At 40.7% G+C, this 19,373-nt stretch overlaps 1 protein-coding gene across 1 annotated transcript in view; it reads right to left on the bottom strand.

The window, feature by feature from the left end:
* Positions 1-2,458: 2,458 nt before the first annotated feature.
* Positions 2,459-19,373, bottom strand: part of Abcb5 (ATP binding cassette subfamily B member 5) — a 100,222-nt gene continuing 83,307 nt past the window's right edge. Inside the window, exons 24-28 of the mRNA XM_031356875.1 lie at positions 13,615-13,771; positions 10,462-10,659; positions 8,574-8,780; positions 3,453-3,599; positions 2,459-2,822 (exon numbers count right to left, since the gene is read on the bottom strand). Coding sequence (XP_031212735.1) covers positions 2,634-2,822; positions 3,453-3,599; positions 8,574-8,780; positions 10,462-10,659; positions 13,615-13,771 — 898 coding nt within the window. The 3' untranslated portion in view covers positions 2,459-2,633. The remainder of the gene's footprint in view (positions 2,823-3,452; positions 3,600-8,573; positions 8,781-10,461; positions 10,660-13,614; positions 13,772-19,373) is intronic.

Here is a 19,373-nt window from a genome sequence, read left to right on the forward strand (position 1 = left end):
AGAGAGAGAGAGAGAGAGAGAGAGAGAGAGAGAGAGAGAGAAATACAGAGTAGGAAACTATTAGAGACATTTCAACTATGGTTGCCCCTACAAAGGATCTGGTCTCTACTTACTTTCTCCCTTCATTAACTAAAAACCTCACAGATTGGAAACAACAGTAGCTTTACTTAGGAGAATGCTGCCTGTGGGTCCTTCACAATCATTAGAAGTAAAGCACTGATGAAAATGAGAAGGGTTACAAGTGAGAAAGGACAGTAATATATCTATATCTATATCCATATCCATATCTATATCTATCTATGTCATCTATATCTATTGTATGGGGTGAGTGCCCACAAGCTCAGGGGTAAGTAGTTGTAAGTACTTGCCCACCCAATGGGAATTACAGATCTTGAACCTAGGCTGTTCCTGCTCTGGGCTCCAATGTATTCATACCACACTTCTCTTTCTTCCTGTCTAAGCTGCTCTGGGCAGAGAAACTACCAAGGGTTGTCTGCCCACGTGGGCCAAATAGCCACAAGGCAGTCAGTGTCAACATTTCTAAACAATGCTTCTGGTTCTCAATCTCATGCCTATTTTTGTTTTGTATTTTTTTAAAAGGTGGAATAGTACATAAATGGTTCAAATTCTTTTCCACAAGATTTCAGACCATTGGCTGAAAGCACTCAGAGACATTGGTTGTGACATTGTAAATAGAAGATAATTAAGAGCAGCAAAGAGGACAGTGGTGCACACTGTTATCCCAAAACTAGGGTGCTGAGGCAAGAGGATCGTGAGTTTGAGGCTTACTGATCTCCATAGTGGTTGTTCCAGGTTATACTGCCTTCCAGCATTTGCCATATTTTGTTGTCTTGATGATAGCCATTCTCACTCTTGACATAGTTTTAATCTGTATTTCCTTGGTAGTTAATGATGATGGAAACTTAAAAATATCTATTAGCCTTTGCATTTCTTCTTTTTGAGAATTCTGTTCAATCCCTTATCTTAGTTTCAGATTTTCTTTTTTCTTCTTCTTGTGGCCCTGGCACATTTGAAATGTCAAAAGCTTTGACATCTGAGATCTGCACAAAATTGTCCCATCAACATTCTGATGATATAGGAGAAGGGTTCATAAGTTGCTGCTGCTCTCTGGAGGTTTATAGGCAGTAAGTGGTTGCTGAGTGTGTGTGACATTTCTTTGTTAGTGGGTAAGTTGCCCATGTTCTTGTAGTCCCTCACTTGAGTTCCTGAAAACAACCCCTTATTAAAGTCACTGTATAACACACAAAGGGACATGGAAGCAGAAATGGACTGGTTAGGAAGAGGGTCAGCATAAGTGGATGGACAAGCTAGGGTGACATGTGATGAATGTGATCAAAGTATGTAGGAAGTGAAAATGTTAAGTATGAAGATGTCACCATGACATCCATTACTACACGTAACTAATATATCCTAGCAAAATAATTTTAAAAAGAGGGGGACTAAAGATGATATTATGCATTCAAGTAAGTGGAAACTATGACTCAGTTAACTAATATTTCTATTTATATAGAACTTGTAAATCATATATTACATATTATTAAGTACGTATGAATTTAAATAAATTGTTTGATCCAATACAGAGAAGCAATTTTCACATGCAGGCAGTAGGAGGATCTTTTATTTTTAGTCAGTGTTCATACTTCAGTAAGCCAATGCTTCATACTGAACACCCAAAGCTTGGAATGGAATCTTCAGGAAGGACTAGTCATGTGAGGCTCTGTACTAACTGGAGGAATCAGGAGCCATCTCCCCTTAGTGGCTACTTTACCCTGTGCTACTTTCAAACTCTCTCACCCCTGCCCAATGAGGGGATATAACAGAATTTTAGAAATTGAATATTTATAGTCTAGAGAAAAAGGAGGCACAGACAGTTTGCTGATATGCTGCAAAGCTGTCTTCCCAATTAAAGATACTCTGTAGTGCTACGTGCCTAACTCGCTGCATCTTACCCTTTCAGCTGAAACCTTCCAACTAGATGATGTTCTGCAATTTTATCACAGTACTTCAATAAAGAAATGCCTTTCTTTTGCCTAAAGCTGTTTACAAGAAAATGCATTAGGATATGTTTATGAAATAAGAGATACAGGCACTTTCTCCAGGTAAATTTTCTAAACATTTGGTTTGATTTTTTTTCTAATTAATTAAAAAATAAGTTTTGTGTGGTATACGCCTTTAAACCCAGCACTTGGAAGTAAACCCAGAACTTGGAAGGTAGAGACAGGCAGATTTCTGAGTTTGAGGCCAGCCTGGTCTACAGACTGAGTTCCAGTACAGCCATATATATGTTTGTGTGTGTGTGTGTTTTGCTTGCACATATGGACATCCACATGTGTGCCTGGTACCTACAGAGACCAGAATAGTTGAGTGGATCCTGTGGAACTGGAGTTCCAGGTGGTTGTGATCTATCACGTGGATGCTGAGAATCAAACCCAGCTCCCCCAGAAGATCACAGCCAGTGCTCTGAAACACAGAGCCACCTATCCAGTCCCCTTGTTTTACTTTTAAAAATCTAAAGAGAAGACACTTGAACAGAGCAAGTCTGATTCTAGGTATTGACTATGTAGTAAGAGTCTAGAGCAGGCCAAGTAATTACTGTGCACTCTCCATTACTACTAATGTGCAGCTACTAATTTAAAGTATGTGTCTCCATTTCTCAGGAGCTCCTGATGAGTTCCCTGCTCCTTGATGCTTCCATTTTGCAAAACTACGATCATATCTGCATTCTGTATTGTGGACAGTCTGTGAGCCACCACTAGGCAGGTCCTCCCTCTCCGGGCTTTATCAAGGGCCTGTTGGACCACCTGGAAGAAAAAAAGACTAAGTGACTTTCAGTTTGGGGTAGATCTTCTTAAGCATGCCTAAGCTCAGTTGCTAAGAACATCTAATGATGTTCTTTTTTTTATTGCCTGAGTTTGGGAAATATCCACTCTGCCAGATAGAAATGGAAAAAATACTAAGGTAGGACCGGGTTGGAAGAGCATTTACAAAAATGTGTGTGAATGGAATGGTTATACAGGTAAGGAGATGGTCCCAAGCTTGAAACCAAGAGCCTGTATTTCCATACCTGTGCCCCCTCACCTCTCATTTTGCTCTAACCACAGGAAAAGTTTGGGAAGGTAGATGACAAGAATGTTCTCCCTGCATCAACTTCTTCCTTCACACACAAACTCTTCCTTTGCTAGATGATTTGGCATCAATGGAAAAGAACAAACTAGACAAGAACATTTCCTTGGACTTTTCCTGACTGGTCAGATACTTTCAGATTTTGACTCATTTTGCTCTAAGATGAATTCAAAGGAGAAAACCTTTTCAGAACCTGGTTGCCCAGCTTCAACCCTCTCCTCCTTACACCACTGGATCTTCATTTTCCCAATCTGTCCTTTTTGTGATACTGCACACTCCCATTTGACGTGAAAGAAGAGGTTGTTTACCTTCTCACTCTCATTGTCTAGGGCTGAAGTGGCCTCATCCAGCAGTAAAATTTTTGGCTTCCGGAGAAGAGCCCTTGCAATAGCCAGTCTTTGTTTCTGGCCGCCAGAAAGTTGCACGCCTCTTAGTCCCACTTGGGTGTTGTATTTCTGTCTCAGAAACATGCAGGTTAACAAAGAACATTAGCAACTGTGGGACAGAGACATCTAAAGAGTTCACATTTCAATACTCTTGAAAGGTGTGCCCTGACACACCTGAAATCTATTCTTAGTCCTATGAACCCTATGGCCGTTATTCTTCTATGAAGGAATTTCTTCTGACTTTCTATTCTCGCCCTCCTCTCTTTTCTCTTATTTTTTTTCTTTATTGAGATAGAGTGAGTCTGGGTTGGGCTTGAACTCCCTATATAGGCATCAATGACCTTAAATTCATGATCCTTCTTTCTCACCTCTTGAGTACTGGGATGATAAGCATGTGCCAGCATGACCCCATTTAGGTGATGCCAGATTGAACCCAGGACATTGAGCATACCAGCAAAGCACCTTACCAATTGAACTGCTCTTTCAAAAAAAACCTCAGAATTATAGCACAAGGGGAAAATAATGAAGAAAAGTGTTAGTAAACACAGATGAATTTATACTCCCTGCTTCTCGGTTCAAAACAATTAAAAATATTTAAAACCATCAGGTGAAGAATGAGATTTCCATCTCATGCTAACCCTCTGTGATCATATCCCCAGATAGCTGGATGCAGTCTTCACTAGATGCATGTAAGTCAGAGAGCCTGGCATTTATGCCCTACCCATACCTAGTCCCATACCTGTAGCCATACCCAAGTGTTCATGGTCACACTCTGCTCCTCTCAGTGTCTCCATGATGTCTCTATCACTGCTTTAACACAAGCTTCTGCCCTCACCAGAAGTTTCTGGGTACTTCTGTCTATTTCTTTTTGAGCCAATGCCTCAAGTCAGTCTTAAACTCGTCATGTAGTTGAGGCTGCTCCTGAGCTCCTAATCAATTACTAGTGTATGTGACTATACCCATAATGCTCTTAGATTTCTGAAAGACCAACTAAAAACCTAGCTCTCTCCCTGATCTCCATGTCCCTCTAATCTCTCTTTTATTTGTACTTACTTACTTACTTATATGTGTATGGGTGTTGTGCCTGCAATGTGTGTCTATGAACCACAAGTATGCAATGTCCTTGAAGGTCAGAAGAGTTACAGGAACTAGAGTTACAGGCAGTTGTGGGTGCTAGGAATTGAAGCCAGGTCTGCTGGAAGAATAGCTAAGGTGTTAACTGTTGAGCCATTTCTCTATATGTCTACTTTTTTTTTTTTTTTTTTTTTTTTTACTTTTTTACACAGATTCTGGGCTAACTATGTAGCCCAGACAGGCCTGGGACTTCAAACCCTCCAAAAGGTTACTTTTAACAGGTGTTTTTATTCTTTAAAAATGTCATCCTTAGGGATAACAGATAATCAGAAACAATAACAATCTTAACAAAATCACTTACTTTTTGTGTCTGCATTTTGAGATCAGAGGACAAGCTTAAGAGAAGTAGTTCCCTTTTTTGACCTTTTTTAGCCCTCTGTTTTGATGGTGAGTGTTCTTGTCTGCTAAGCTATGTCTCTATCCTAAAAAACTTTTTTTGACCATGTCATTTCCCTTTCTAAAAACATGTAGAAGCATACCACTTCTTTTAAGACAAAGGTCAAATGTTTTAGCCTGGAGCTTTCCACATTGAGTGCTGCTCTGTTTTGGCCTCACTTCAGTTCTTTATTGTTTGACATATGCATTGGGATCTTAAAAATCCCCCTCGTATCTAAAGCTTCCTTTAGGTGTGTGCATATTGCTATTTTATCTGCTCAGAGGGGTTTCATTCTTTCCTGTCAGGAAAACTCCTATGCAAGCTTTAAAGCCCAATTTAAAGGAATGAATAATCTCTATTTCTTTGCCCTTCTCTGTTTGAGACTCTGACCACTGCTTTCTGTTTTGCCTCAGCAGGACGCTTAGTGTGGAGAGTCTTTTGCTTGTTGAACAATCTTGAGCCAATTTCTACAATTCTGCTCCATTTTATTTACTTTGTTGTTAATGTTTTTGTTGTTGTTGTTGTTTTGTTTTGTCTTGTTTTGTTTTTGAGACAGGGTCCTTCTAAACTCTGTGATTACAGGCCTGCTCCACTATGGCCAGCTTGCTTTTTGAGCACTGAGATTACAGACATGCCCCATTACAGCCAGCTTGCTTTCATGTTCATGTGCTTTTCAAATCTGTTTCTTTATCTTGTACTGCATGCTTATGAATTTAGACTTTAAGAACCCATTCCCTAAACTTCCATAATGGATCTCCCATCTCCTTATCTCTGTCACTCCATGTCACCACTTCCATGCCTCTGGGTTAGTAAATGTCCAGTTCTAAATGTTATCCCTATTTACAATCCTTCAGTAAGTCTTTTTTTTTTTTTGTTTTTTTGAGACAAGGTTTCTCTGTATAGCCCTGGCTATCCTGGAACTCACTCTGTAGACTTCGAACTCAGAAATCCACCTGCCTCTGCCTCCCAAGTGCTGGAATTAAAGGTATGTGTCAGCACTGCCCGGATCGATGGTTAGTCTTAATTACCCACTTGTCACAATCTTAAGTCACTGGGAAAGTTGTCCCAGACAGGATTGCTTAGATTGGGGTGGCTTGTGGGTATGTCTGTGGGGAACTACCTTGATTATGTTAAATGAGGTGGAAAGGCAAACCCACTCTGGGTGGTGACATTCCCTAGGAAGGAGGCCCTGGATTGTGGGAGTAGAGGAAAGGAGCTGAGCACAGGTATGTACACATTAATTCTTTGTTCTCTGCTCTTGAATATAGATATAAAGTGACTAGCTGCTTCAGATTCCTGCTGCCTTGACTTCTCCAAGGTGGTGGACTGCAGCCTGGAATTGAAACCCAAATTAAATTCTATCCTAAGTTGCTTTCTTCAGGGCATTTTATGGAAGCTACAGGAACCGGATCTAAGACTTGGTATTTAAGTGCTCAGTCATACCTTTTTAAGCTCATTAAATACTACACGTCCATATATTCTTCTCCCTAGTCCAAATACTCATCACTCTGTATCTATTCTTATTTCAGACATTTTTTCTTGAAATGTTGTCTTGCTAAGTACCCCAAGTGGCTTCTGCCTCACTCTCCTGAGTCCTGGAATTATAAGTGTGAGTTACTACTCTGGGCAGCACTTATTCTGTGAGTACACTATAGTCTCTTGCCATGTCTTTGCTCATATAATCTCCATGGGCTCATTATTTAGAATGTTCTTTGCATAACAATTATTTCTGTAGGCATGAGATTGCATTTGATTTGTCTTAAGTAATAGTTCGATGGCGTACAAAAAGCAAGACTGTGTAGCTGTGTATTGCATAAATAAAATAAATTCATAACTGTTTGGATGAGGGTGAGGGTAGGAAGTACAGAATCTGAACATCAGGACATGGCAGATGGGTGAATCCATAAAGTTTGAAATAAAGGTAAAATAAGTCATCAGAAACTGACAGGGTGGCAACCGTTAAATTTGCTAGATTATTCCTGGAGAAATTAAGATTGATACAATCTAGATGTTGGGGAAGACCCTTCAGTGCCTGCTGTATATGCAGCTGTGTTGAGAATTATGTGCCAAGCTGACCTCATCTTTCAGAGTTTTACATAGATATTGTGTTCTCAGACTGGGATGGATATCAAGATCAGTTTGTTTGCATTAGATAATCTATTCTTGTGGGTGGTGATGGGTACATCTTTAAGCCCAGAACTTGGGAGGTAGAGGCAAGCAGATCTCTGAGTTTGAGGCCAACCCCAAAAGACAAATAAGAGAATCTGTTGGACTGTGAAAGGCAGCCTGGTTTTTGGTTGAGCTAGGTTTGAAACCCTGGTGACCCTGCAGGTGACCCTGCAAGGGACGTAGGTATTTTGCCACTCTATGGCCATCAGTCACATAAGGGCAACGCCCCAAGCCCCTCCACAGGTAGAGGATGTGACCTCAAGACAGATCTCCATTTTAATAAGGTATGTAAAGGCCTGAAGGGCTTAGCCAATTAAGCTCTCCTTCCCAGGCATTCCTCCATGCAAAAAGTATTTAACCTCAGGCCTGCCCTGAGAAAGTGGGGTATGGTTTTTAACTCATCAACTTTCCGTCATGACAATAAATGTCTTAAAACCATGGACTATCTCTTCTCATCAGAATTCACCGTGGGGAGCAATGGAACAGGTCTTCATCTAAAGAGCCGCATCTAATCTCCCACAAGAGGCCTCTCAGCGCTCTTAGTCATGGCCTCTACCAAGCCAAGCCTCCTGCCTGCCAAACAAGCCAAGGACTCTCTCCTCCCCGAGGAACCCAGCCGGAATTGGCCAGGAGCAAAATCCAGCCCGAGGGCCCCCACTCAGTTCTCAGCTCTTCTCCGACTCCCAGCAGCGTCTGGGTGCCCAATAGTCAGAGAACCTGACATTGCAGGCCTGGGACCACCCCATTCCTGCCTCCAGCAGTCCCCCGGGACCTCAGACTGTGCTCCCTCACCCCTGGAGCTGGGTCCCACAGCTTCCCATAGCCTGATGCCTGCCTGGCGCTGACGTGGGTAAGCGCGGTGCCTCCCCAGCAGCCTGAGCCCTGGGGCAGATGAGAGCTACTCTTTTACCCACAAAAATCTATTCTTGGGCAGGTGTAGTGGTGCACATAACTTTAATCCTAGCACTTCAGAGGCAGAGGCAGGTGGATCTTTGGGAGTTAGGGAATAGTCTGGTCTACATGGTTAGTTTCAGATCAACTAGAACCACAGAGAGAGGAGACGTTGTCTTTAAAAGAAAAATCTATCTGAGGAAAATGAAGTAAACTACAGGGCTCATTTTTATTTCTTCCCCAAATATTTACTTCAAAGTGACACTATTATGTTTTATCACCATATCTGCACCAAGGCAGACTGCAGGCATATAAAGATGTTACAAGTCAAAGTTAGTCCAGTGCATTATGGCTAGTAGGCTTGGAAAAAAATACACAAAAATATCAGGTTTGTTTTTTGCATCTATCTTTATGTGAGACTGCATTAAAATTAGCACTCGCTTTGTAGCTCAAAATTTCAGCTGGTTCCTTACCCTTGGGAGCCCTTCAATGAAAGAATGGATGTTGGCTGCATCTGCGACCTCTTTGATCTCCTCTAAGGGCACCATGCGGCTGTTATCACCATAGGCAATGTTCTCAGCGATGCTACAGTTGAAGAGCACAGGCTCTTGCGAGACGATGGCTGTCTGGGAACGCAGCCACTGCACGTTCAATTCTTTTACATCAATGCCGTCAAGCAGCTGCCAGAGCAGAGTGCAGACTAGTTTGTTAACAACTGTGTCATGTTACACTTCACACTATTCATACATATACAAATCATAACAAGAAACCTAGGAATTCAAGCTATTTTTTGAAGTATATGTTGCCAAAAGAAGGTTCATAAATCATATGCTGGATAGGAGCTCCCAGCTTACAGCTTACTGAAAGGCTGATATATATACTTCTAGAATGGCCACAGGTTCCAGGGATATGCCCAGAGACTAGAGTATACCTAGTATTCTGTCCTGAAGTCATATAGAAAATGATTGACCTCCCCCTCAAGTAAAACAACACTTACTGATCCCCAATCCATTACTGATCCCCAATGAGAGAGCTGGCTGCTTGATACAGAAGTCTACCTTTAGAGATGGGCACTTGGCTCTGGGCCATATATATTCATTCACATAGATACTTCATCTGCTGTTTGATGAGCATGCCTGCTATGTACCTGGGGCTCTAGGTACTGGGGAAGTAGTAATAGAGTGCAAAACTCCTCCTTACCCTGAGAGTCTGTACTGTAGCTGACAGATACACGCACCTAGCAACTCAGAAAGAGAAGGTGATATGAAGACAGAGTAATAGAATAGAGAAGGATTGAGGCAAAGGGCATCTAGGATGCCATGGGAAGGAACTCTGGGACTATGCCAGATGAGACACAGGTAGAACTTGAGTCATAACGAGCAGGTGGAGAAACAACAAGAAAAAAGGCACACAAGCTGTGGAGATGGATGTTCAGCACACAGTGAGAGGGAGAGGGAGGGGAGGTTTGGAGAGGGAGGCAGGAGCCAGATCACAAAGGGCTTTGGTGGTGTTAAACCATGATTTTGCTTGGTGGGGAACCACTTTCCTTTGGTTTCAAGGAGGGAGTATGTATGCTGCCTGAAAACAGACGGATGCCACTTAGTTCAAGGGAGCTTTATGAACAACTGTTTTCCAGATGTTTGTTTAGACGCTATAGTGGAAAAAGACTATAAGTTATAGGAGAATAAAGATTAACATGACAACCTTTTACTTTTAGAGAACTATAGTTTTTATTGTATAAGGGAGGGGTCAAGATGCAAGCTTCGTGTGTATAAGAATCGGGAGGAGAGGAGAGATGCAGTGGTGGGAGAGGGTAATAGGAATACAGAACATGAGGCACATAAGATAGATACAAGCAAGGTCAAAAACGTAATCCTTGGGTTCAAAAGAGCAAGAGTTTGTTTCTTTTTAAGATTAGGACTCTTAGCTTAGTGGAGGTTGATTTGGAGAAAGCCTTAGCCTAGTCCACCCCCCCACTCTCCCCTCCCCACAAAATGGTCTTGACAGTTGAGAATATGGAAGGCCAGTGAGATCAGCCAAAGGGTGGAGACCACTATGGCTCTTGAGCCAGAACAGGTAGGGTGCAGTGATAATGTCCATCCATATTCCAAAAGAATTCTACAGCTTCTAAGATAAGAACTGAGGCTGTCAGGAGGCTGTCGGGAAAGCTTGGTTCTGGGTCATTGTCAATTTCAAAGTCTTACGCACCAGTTGTGTTGTGGGGCTGCTGTTTCCTTGGGTAAGAGCAAAACAGAGTTGCTTTGTTTATTTATTTGGCTTTGTGTTTGCTCTACTAAGCTTACCTGCACATTTAAGGGTTTGCCACTAACATTCAGCTTAGGTGTTTTAAGTTCAGCTTACCACTTGTCCTTTCACGGGGTCATAAAATCTTTGCAGTAGTTGAACACATGTGCTTTTCCCACAGCCGCTGCTCCCAACAAATGCTATAGTCTTCCCTTTCTCAATGCTGAGGGACATGTCCCGAAGGACAGGAACTTCTGGCCGACAAGGATAGAAGAAAGAGACTTCTCGAAATTCTAAATTCCCTTCACAGGTGTCCTGTGAAAGGAAGGAGACAGTGTTCACAGTGGACTTGGGAAAGCTACACCCATGGCCATGCCGTGGGTAAGTGCTCACTGTAAAATGTTCACATTCCCACACCATTCTGATGTCAAATACATTCCTCTCTAGAGAGCCACCAGCTCAAGGCTGACCCTCATCAGCATTTGTGTGTGTAACTTTATGTGTGTATGTCTTGCTGCCTTCACTGCTGGCCTACGTTCCTGCAAAGCACTAGATTCCTTCTGTTTGCCATCACAGCCTGTTCTGCTGACTAGCTGACCATATTCTCTAAGTAAAAATTGTTGTTGTTGATTTTTAATTTAGTTTGAGCTTTAAAAACCACTTCCTGCTTCACTCAGAAATGCCTTATAAACTCTTTGCATGTGTTTTACTTTAAAAACTGGACTATGTTTTACAGTTAATATATACTGCTTTGAACTATGAGCTATCTTCATTTTCAGTTAATCATTATTTGGCAGAAAGACTTAGCTGAAAGTTTACTTTTCTCTATGTTTTCCAATCTCTTTGGTCATTGGTGATTTTTATGTAAGCAAATACTTCTCTATGCTAATGAAATATGCTATTCTCTTTAAAGTTTTTTCATAGTTTATCTGTTTGTTTGCTTATTTATTTATTTATTTTTAATTTTATGTGCCTTGGTGTGAGGGTGTCAGAATCCTTGGAACTAGAGTTACAGACAATTGTGAACTGCCATGTGGGTGCTGAGAATTGAGCCTAGGTGTTCTGGAACAGCAGCCAGTGTTCTTAACTGCTGAGTCATCTTTCCAACTCCAACTAAGGATATTCTTAAAAAACTTTCCAGAACTATAAATAAATGATGATTACTTATTTTATTTTTATTTATTTATCTTTTCTTCAAAGATTGGGTTCTTTTAAAATTCATAGTTGGCCTTTCTCTCTCCTTCCTTTCCTCCCTCTTCTTTTTTTCTCATTCATTCTCTCTCTCTCTCTCTCTCTCTCTCTCTCTCTCTCTCTCTCTCTCTCTGTGTGTGTGTGTGTGTGTGTGTGTGTGTGTGTGTGTGTATGTGTGTGTGTATTTCTGGAAGTCAGGCCAGAATTTCATATATGCTAAGCACATGCTCTACCACTGAATAACATTCTCCAACACATTAAAGTATTTTTTGGCTTTTGTGATCAAGGTACATACACACTAGAGCTAGATTTTTCAGACAAAGCTCTTAATTGTCAGGTTTAATAACCATGTGCAGTATTCTAAACTGGAGAAAAAATACAAAGCATGTTTGGAGGTAGGTGGAGCTCAGTGGAGGAGTACTTGCTTAGCCTTCGAGAAGTCCTAGCTTATATCCCCAGTACTGTGCATGCTAGACGGAGTGACTGAGGCATTTGGGAGATGGAGGTGGGAGGATCAGACATTCAGAGACCACTTTTGGCTACATAATGAGTTTGAGACCAGCCTGCACAACAGATGTGCAATCTTGTCTCAAACACAAGCATACAAATACAAACAAAATGTGTTTAAAACACTAAGATATTGTTAAAGATTCAGGCAGCAGAATAAAATATCCATCATGATGCACACCAGATCTGAGAGGAAAAGAAGTTATTTATTTTTGGTTTGTTTATTTTACATTTTGCCCCTACAAACATACACTATTTGCTTCAGTGTTAAAACACAGCAGAAAATGGATAGAACAATTATCTCAGCACATGTTCTGATGCCTTTGGAAAGTCACAGAGAGATGGTCTAGAAAATCCCTAGATCTTAACACATTTCAAAATCTATTCTTATTATTTTTAATTACAATATGGAAAAGTTTAGTCTTACATAAATGGGGAGAAAAATGTAATAGGCTTCTATGTGTCTGTTAGCTAGCTTTAGTCTATATCAATATGTGGAATTTATTTGCCCAGATTTCAATTTTTCAAAGCAGAAGTGATAATCTGAAATATTTTGTATTAAATAAAATACTGAGTAATTCTGTAGTCTTTATATGAAATATTTGTGTTCTATGTCATGCGTATAATTTATCTCTTCTTTCCTTTCTCCTTCTCTTCCCTCCCTTCCTCCTTCTCAGCTTTTATGTACACATAGTTCTAAAGGGGACATAGCTGTGAGATACTCAATTTTTCTTTGAACTTTTAGGAAAAAAATAAAAGTAGCATTAAACACTTAAAAATCCCAAGATTTTACATATTCTCATGTTTTTTACTTTCCAATATGTTTGATTTTTCTGTGATGTATCTTTGAGTATTCCATTTTGAGAATTTTAAGGCATTTTTATTTCTGTTACCAAATATACACACAAGCATCTTATTAATTTTATACCTCTGCTGAAACTGTGTCACTTTAAACTATCATATAAATAAATCTACTACTAAAATTCTAGAGCGAAATAGTATAGTTTTAAATGAAAACTTTAAATATATACCTAAGGATGATTCTAATTTTTAAATGTAAGATTCCTAGAAAGGTTTTTTCACTGAACATGTACTTAATGTATAGGACTATTATCAAGAAGTGTATCGTCAAATTATTTAGCTCTCTGTTGTTTCTTTTTCAATACTCATGGTTTCTTAAAGTTTATAGTTGAAAGTGTGTACAATAATAAGTGTATTCAGTTTCTCCTTTTCCTCTTTTGCAACATGTTTTCCATGAAAAACTGTGTTTGACATGAAAGGCGTTGTTTGCCTTGAAGATATAATTAGAAAAAAAATGGATGAACTCTAGCCAACATTCCTGAAAGACCAAAACCACTGTCATCTAAATACATTTTTACTTAGTAATTAATTTTTCAATGAACATTATTATGGATTAGGCATATAAACTTCAACATTTTTTTAAACATAAAACATTTTAGGAGTAGAGGTGAGAATCCGACTAGAATAAGGTACTTCTCCTTGAGGTGCTAACATTCTTCTACACAAACTTCTGGTACTTAATCTTAGCAGAATATTCTATGTTGTACTCACTGGTTTTTCCCCACTTTGACTGCAGCTGTCTATCGTTGGTTTATTTTTCAGCAAAGCAAACAGATGTGAAGCTCCAGCTTTGGCTTTGGAATATTCAGGAGCCCAAACAAGTGTTTCTCCAATGGCCATAGCCCCGTATGCAATGGCAGTAAAGACTCTGTTGAAAGATAAGACATCAGTGTCTCAGGTCTGTGGTAATAGCAGAACTTTCGGAACAGAAGTCATATGGTACCACTCATGCTGAAGGCTCAACAATGGCATCGCTTTGTAGTAGTTTTCTGCCAGGTGCTCTGTACAGCAAAACAACCTTTGAGTTATCCCAAAAATGCTTCTTTTGATAGTGATCAAACATTCCTGCCAGTGAGCATGAAACCTTTTATCCACTTTGATAAGGGTGCTGTTATTGGAGATTTGGCAGGGAACCCACTGACAATAGGGAGAATGTGCCTGTAGTTGTGAGATCTGATGCAGGTCCCCTCTTTGTTTGCATGCATGCAAAGTAGTTAGAGGAGGAGATTGAAGCTGGGTTATATTAATCTTCTGCCTTAAGCCTTGCACTGTTTAGACAGCAAAACATGCATTTACAGCAGGGCACTGGTGGTGCATGCCTTTAATCCCAGCACTTGGGAGGCAGAGACAGGTGGATTTCTGAGTTCGAGGCCCGCCTGGTCTACAGAGCGAGTTCCAGGACAGCCAGGGCTACACAGAGAAATCCTGTCTCGAAAAACCAAAAAACAACAAACAAACAAACAAACAAACAAAAAAAAACAAACCAAAAAACCACCACCACCACCAACAACAACAAAAACCAAGCATTCACACTTTCTTACCCTTCCTGAAGTGACTAAAGGACACTTCAGCCCGAGATAGAGGAGGAGCTGTGCTCTTTTAGTTTGCTGCAGATTCTGATCTCAGTTTCGACATGTTTATTATAACCCAGCAAGCAGGCCAATGGTGTTTAATAGATAGTACACAGGACATTCGCAAAGTTGTAACCTAACACATGGTTAAATATCTTCTTTGTATTTTTCTGTTTCATTTTAGATGTAAAAATAATAATTCAGCCACAGTGGGACACACTTCATCACAACATTTAAGCACTAGGTAAAAGGGCATTTTGGACCCCAGTACTTGTTTGCTTTGATCCATCATATGCATGTCTAGGGGTCCGGCAGTATAGTGTACCACTGTAATCTCTGCAGTCAGGAGTCAGAGACAGGCAGAGCTTTGTTGAGTTCTAGGTCAGCAAGGTCAACATAGCAAGCTATTGGCTATGTAGAGAGACCTTATCTCAAAATCCAAACCAAACCAAAACTCAAATGTTTCTAGATTCCTCATGAATTTCCTCTTTTGCTACCTTGTAACCTCTCAAAGGATGGAGGCTGTGATCTCTTCAGTGACTTTGACTTTGGACACTCTCCACATACCCCTCCCCCCACCTGTCTTGCTGGTTTTACAAAGAAACACAGTAGAAAGTATATCAACACCCAGTTTACAGGGTATTTGTAGCTAGAACTACTGTTGGCAATAGTTTTTTGGCACTAACAAACTTTTATTACTCTTTAAAGAAATTGTTTAATGGCTCAAAATGCCATTCAGAAACTAGATATAAAGCTGAATTTACATTCATGAATGCATGTACATGAACAAGGAGAATTGTTAAATTTAGGTAGCATGGTAAATAGACTTGCTTGTTGTTATTTGATACAATGTCTCTCTATGTCACTTGGACTATTCTTGAAATTACAAGGCTGGTCTTGAACTCCAGATCCCTTGCCTCAGTCTCCTGAGAACTGGGATTATAGGAGTGTCTCTGTGCCCCACTGTATTTGTTTTAAGTGCAAGGGAAATTCAGGCTGCATCAAACTGTAGTCTCAGTCTGACCTAAGATCAGGATTCAGCAGGTGAGATGGGAAGAGACCCATCTGAGTGTGGTGACCTGGGTCCTAAATTATAGGGTGGAGCTTCACAGGTTCTCAGAAATCAGCAGCTGAGAAAGCCTAGTGTCTTTCTTAGTGACTGCTCTATTGCTGTGAAGAGACACTGTGACCATAGTGACTTTTATCAAAGATAGCATTTAATTGGGGGTTTGATTACAGTTTCAGAGACTTAGTTCATTATTATCAAGATGGGGAGCATGGTGGCATATTGGAAGACATGGAGAAGTAGCTGAGAGGTTTACTTCCTGGTCCATAGACAGTAGTGTGAGAGACAGGACCTGGCATGGGCTTTTGAAACCTCAAAGCCTTCCCCCAGTGACACTCTTTCTCCTCCAGTAAGGCCACATTTCCTAACCCTTCAAATCAAAAAAGTTTCAAAAAGTTCCACTTCCTAGTGACTAAGCATTCAAATATATGAGCCTATGAGATAATTCTTACTAAATCTATTATGATGTAGTTTAGTATGTGCCCAAATATTCATCCATCCTACATTTTTTACATTTAGAGTCCTTTTAAGCATTGTGCACAGATAACCTGAGCTTTCTGTCCTTGCCAGTTTCCTCTTTAAAATGGGAATGTTACCCAGAGGGGCTTTCCTTAAAGCCTTGTTCCTGTGGGAAAGCAATGACCTAAAAAATGGAGATAGCTAGATACCTGGTTTGTGATCTCATTTGTCTAGTTTGACTTAACTAGCAGTGAGCTGAACTGCAAATCTTTACAACTCAACAGGCATTTAAAAAACAGACAGCATTCAGGGCTAAGCTCTACAATACAGTCAAATCAGATCCTTCAAATCCTGTTCAAACTCCTGGGACATCTGGATGGAGGGTCTACCCAGAGAAACGCACCATCAACCTCCGTGCCAAACTTGGCTTGGGTCACTCATCCAAGGATTAGCCATGAGACTAGTCAGATTTATTAATAGATATTTAAAGTTACTAAAATACATTCATTACATTAAATATGAAACATACCACAGGTCATAAGTGATCTTCCTATTGAACTAATTCTTGACACACAAATATGTAAAGCAGGAATTAAATGAGGCTCAAACAAGATTTCATTGTGTGAACTGATTTGAACGGGATTCCCGTGTAGCTAGACAAGCATCCTACTCATGGAGCTCCCCCACCCCTAGCCAGCTTTCTCTTTTAAACTTATTCTTTGAATTGGCACACAAAGTAATGGGGTTTATCATGCGTTTTCATACACTCATATGCATATGCCACTGAATTGGTCATGAAACCCTTGGTGTTGGCCAGAGTGAGGAAGAAGGGTAAGCAGGGAGTTAGGAAGGAGCAGCCTGGCACATTTAAGCTTTGTATCTTACTTATGTGGGTTCTCTAACATGGACAGCACTGCCATCTTCTTATTACATTGATCCTTCCAAGCACATCTGAACACTGTGCAAATACCAACACCTATTATAACTGTTAAATAGAAGTAATCCATTAAAACATGGACATGAACTATTCCAGCTTTAACACAGCTGATCCAAACAGGGATAAGCAACATCTTCACTAATCATGCGTCTCCCCTGAGCCCAGTTCCAGTTTGTAAACACTGAGCGATTGACCTATCCTGAAAGGAAGTTTATTCCTCAAGCTGGTTCCCAGGATTACATCTAAATTCCTGCTTATTTGCCCTGCATGTCTGACTCTAATTGTAAACAGCAGCTAAGAATATCTACAGGTTCCATGGTGGTTATCAGAATTAAATGATGTGTGGCACCTGGAATATAAGTGGTAACAAATGAATTTGTGTGTTGTTCCTTTCATGGAATAGAAAGTTACTGGGAACTTTCATACAGTACACATTAGGTCTCATCAGAGCAGTCAATATCCCAGAGTATAAAGTCCTCTTTGGGTGCAAAGTAGAGTAGCTGTCACCCTGGAAGTGCTCAAAGTAGAGTAGCTGTCACCCTGGAAGTGCTCAAAGAACTGGCTCATTATCCTCTTTCCTTCTTTGTTCAGATGCAAGTCAGAGGCCCTCTCCTCCCACTCCACATCCTATTCATGATGGATGGAGGGATACCACAAACAACTGAGATTTTACTTGGTTCTCTGGAGCTGGTGAATGTTTTCAAGCACATGATACAATCTGGCCACCTAGGAGATAATTAGGCCAGGAACTTCCAAGCTCACAAATTAGGAAACCCCAGCTTGTGAAACTTATATAGTTGGCCCAAGATCACACAGCCTGCAAAGTGAGCAAGTCCTGCTGACTGTGTTTTTTTCATATGTTGCACTTTCTCGTGGTAAGCATGGTGTCTGTCCTTACACCATGTTTCATTAGCCCTTGTCCTTTTCCTGGGATCTACACAGGCCTTAGATATCCATTCTACTTTGACTTCTCTCTGCAGATCCCTTCTCTGTTAATCTGACTGGTTTATGTGGCCTTTCTTTCATGTAACTCCTGGGGAGAAGCCAGAAGGAGTGGACAGTTGTCACGCAGGGCCAAGTAAAGAAGTATTTCCTGGCCGGGCAGTGGCGGCACATGCCTTTAATCCCAGCATTTGGGAGGCAGAGGCAGGTGGATTTCTGTGTTCTAGGCCACCCTAGTCTACAGAGTGAGTTCCAGGACAGCCAGAGCTATACAGAGAAACCCTGTCTAGAAAAAAAAAAAAAAAGAGTATTTCCTGTTTGCTAACTAAGGTGGCTGTTTCAATTACAAGATCAGTTCTCCTAAGCAAAGATGGCCACAAGGCCTGGGGAACTTCTTTCTGGCCCTTAGTATTTCTAAGTATCAGTCTGCCATTAGGATTCATCTAAAATGAAGCTGTATTGCTATTGTTCTGGTAGCTACATTTGATTCTGAAAATTCAGGGTAGCTTTCTTTTGAGAAGTATATTTAGATTTTGAAGAACAGGAAACTCACTACATAAGCATGATTGTGTGTGTGTGTGTGCGCACACACAGAGGTACTTGTGAGTTGACTGTCTAGGAAGTTTTTAAGCCATTATTATTACTGTAGTGTACTGTCTGGATTTAATTTTTTGTGGGGGGAGGGGAGGCAGGCCTGGTGCAGTGCTGAGTTTTGTCTATGTGTACCACAAAGAGGGAGGCAACTCACAGAAGAAAGGCTGAAGCAGTCATGGTAGGAAGGCCCAGAAGCCTCTGCTGGTTACCAACAGTTTCTGGTTTATATTGTGAAGGCATGGCAGGTAGAACCTTGCCTAGTGGCACCAGTACCAAACCTTTCAGTTTTCGATTTTGGATGGAGTCTTGTTACATATAGTTCATGCTGGCCTAGAACTCACTATATACCTAGGATGGCCTTCAACTTTCAATCCTTCTGCCTCAGCCTCCCAAGTGCTAGGATTACAGGCTTTTGATAGGATACCTACTTTATTAACGCAGAATGTGAGAGGGGAAACTATATTTATTTTGTATTCTCAAAACTCTGTACGCTCAGAGAGAAGTAATGAACTGAGCATTGCCAGGCTAACAGCAAGGGGACTATTTTACTAACCACTGAGTACTAGGGGCCTACACAGGCAGTTTTCTGAAATCCCCAATCCATAGCTCAAATTCAACAGAATAGAAATGTTATTATCCTATTTAAACACTCACTTCAGAAAAACTTCTACAATGGTGCAAATGGTACTTGTTAGCATTGGGTCTAAACTCCACCCCACAGTTATCTGGCAACAGCCAGGTAGGCCTGGCTCACTATAAAAGGGGCTGCTTGCCCCCTCCTCCCTCTCTTGTTCTCTTGCCCTCTTGCCTCTCTCTCTTGCCTCTTGCTCTCTCTTTTTTTTTTTAAAGATTTATTTTATTTATTTTATGTATATGAGTACACTGTAGCTGTATAGATGGC

Source organism: Mastomys coucha, unplaced genomic scaffold, assembly GCF_008632895.1.
Source record: "Mastomys coucha isolate ucsf_1 unplaced genomic scaffold, UCSF_Mcou_1 pScaffold6, whole genome shotgun sequence".
Classification (NCBI taxonomy): domain Eukaryota; kingdom Metazoa; phylum Chordata; class Mammalia; order Rodentia; family Muridae; genus Mastomys; species Mastomys coucha.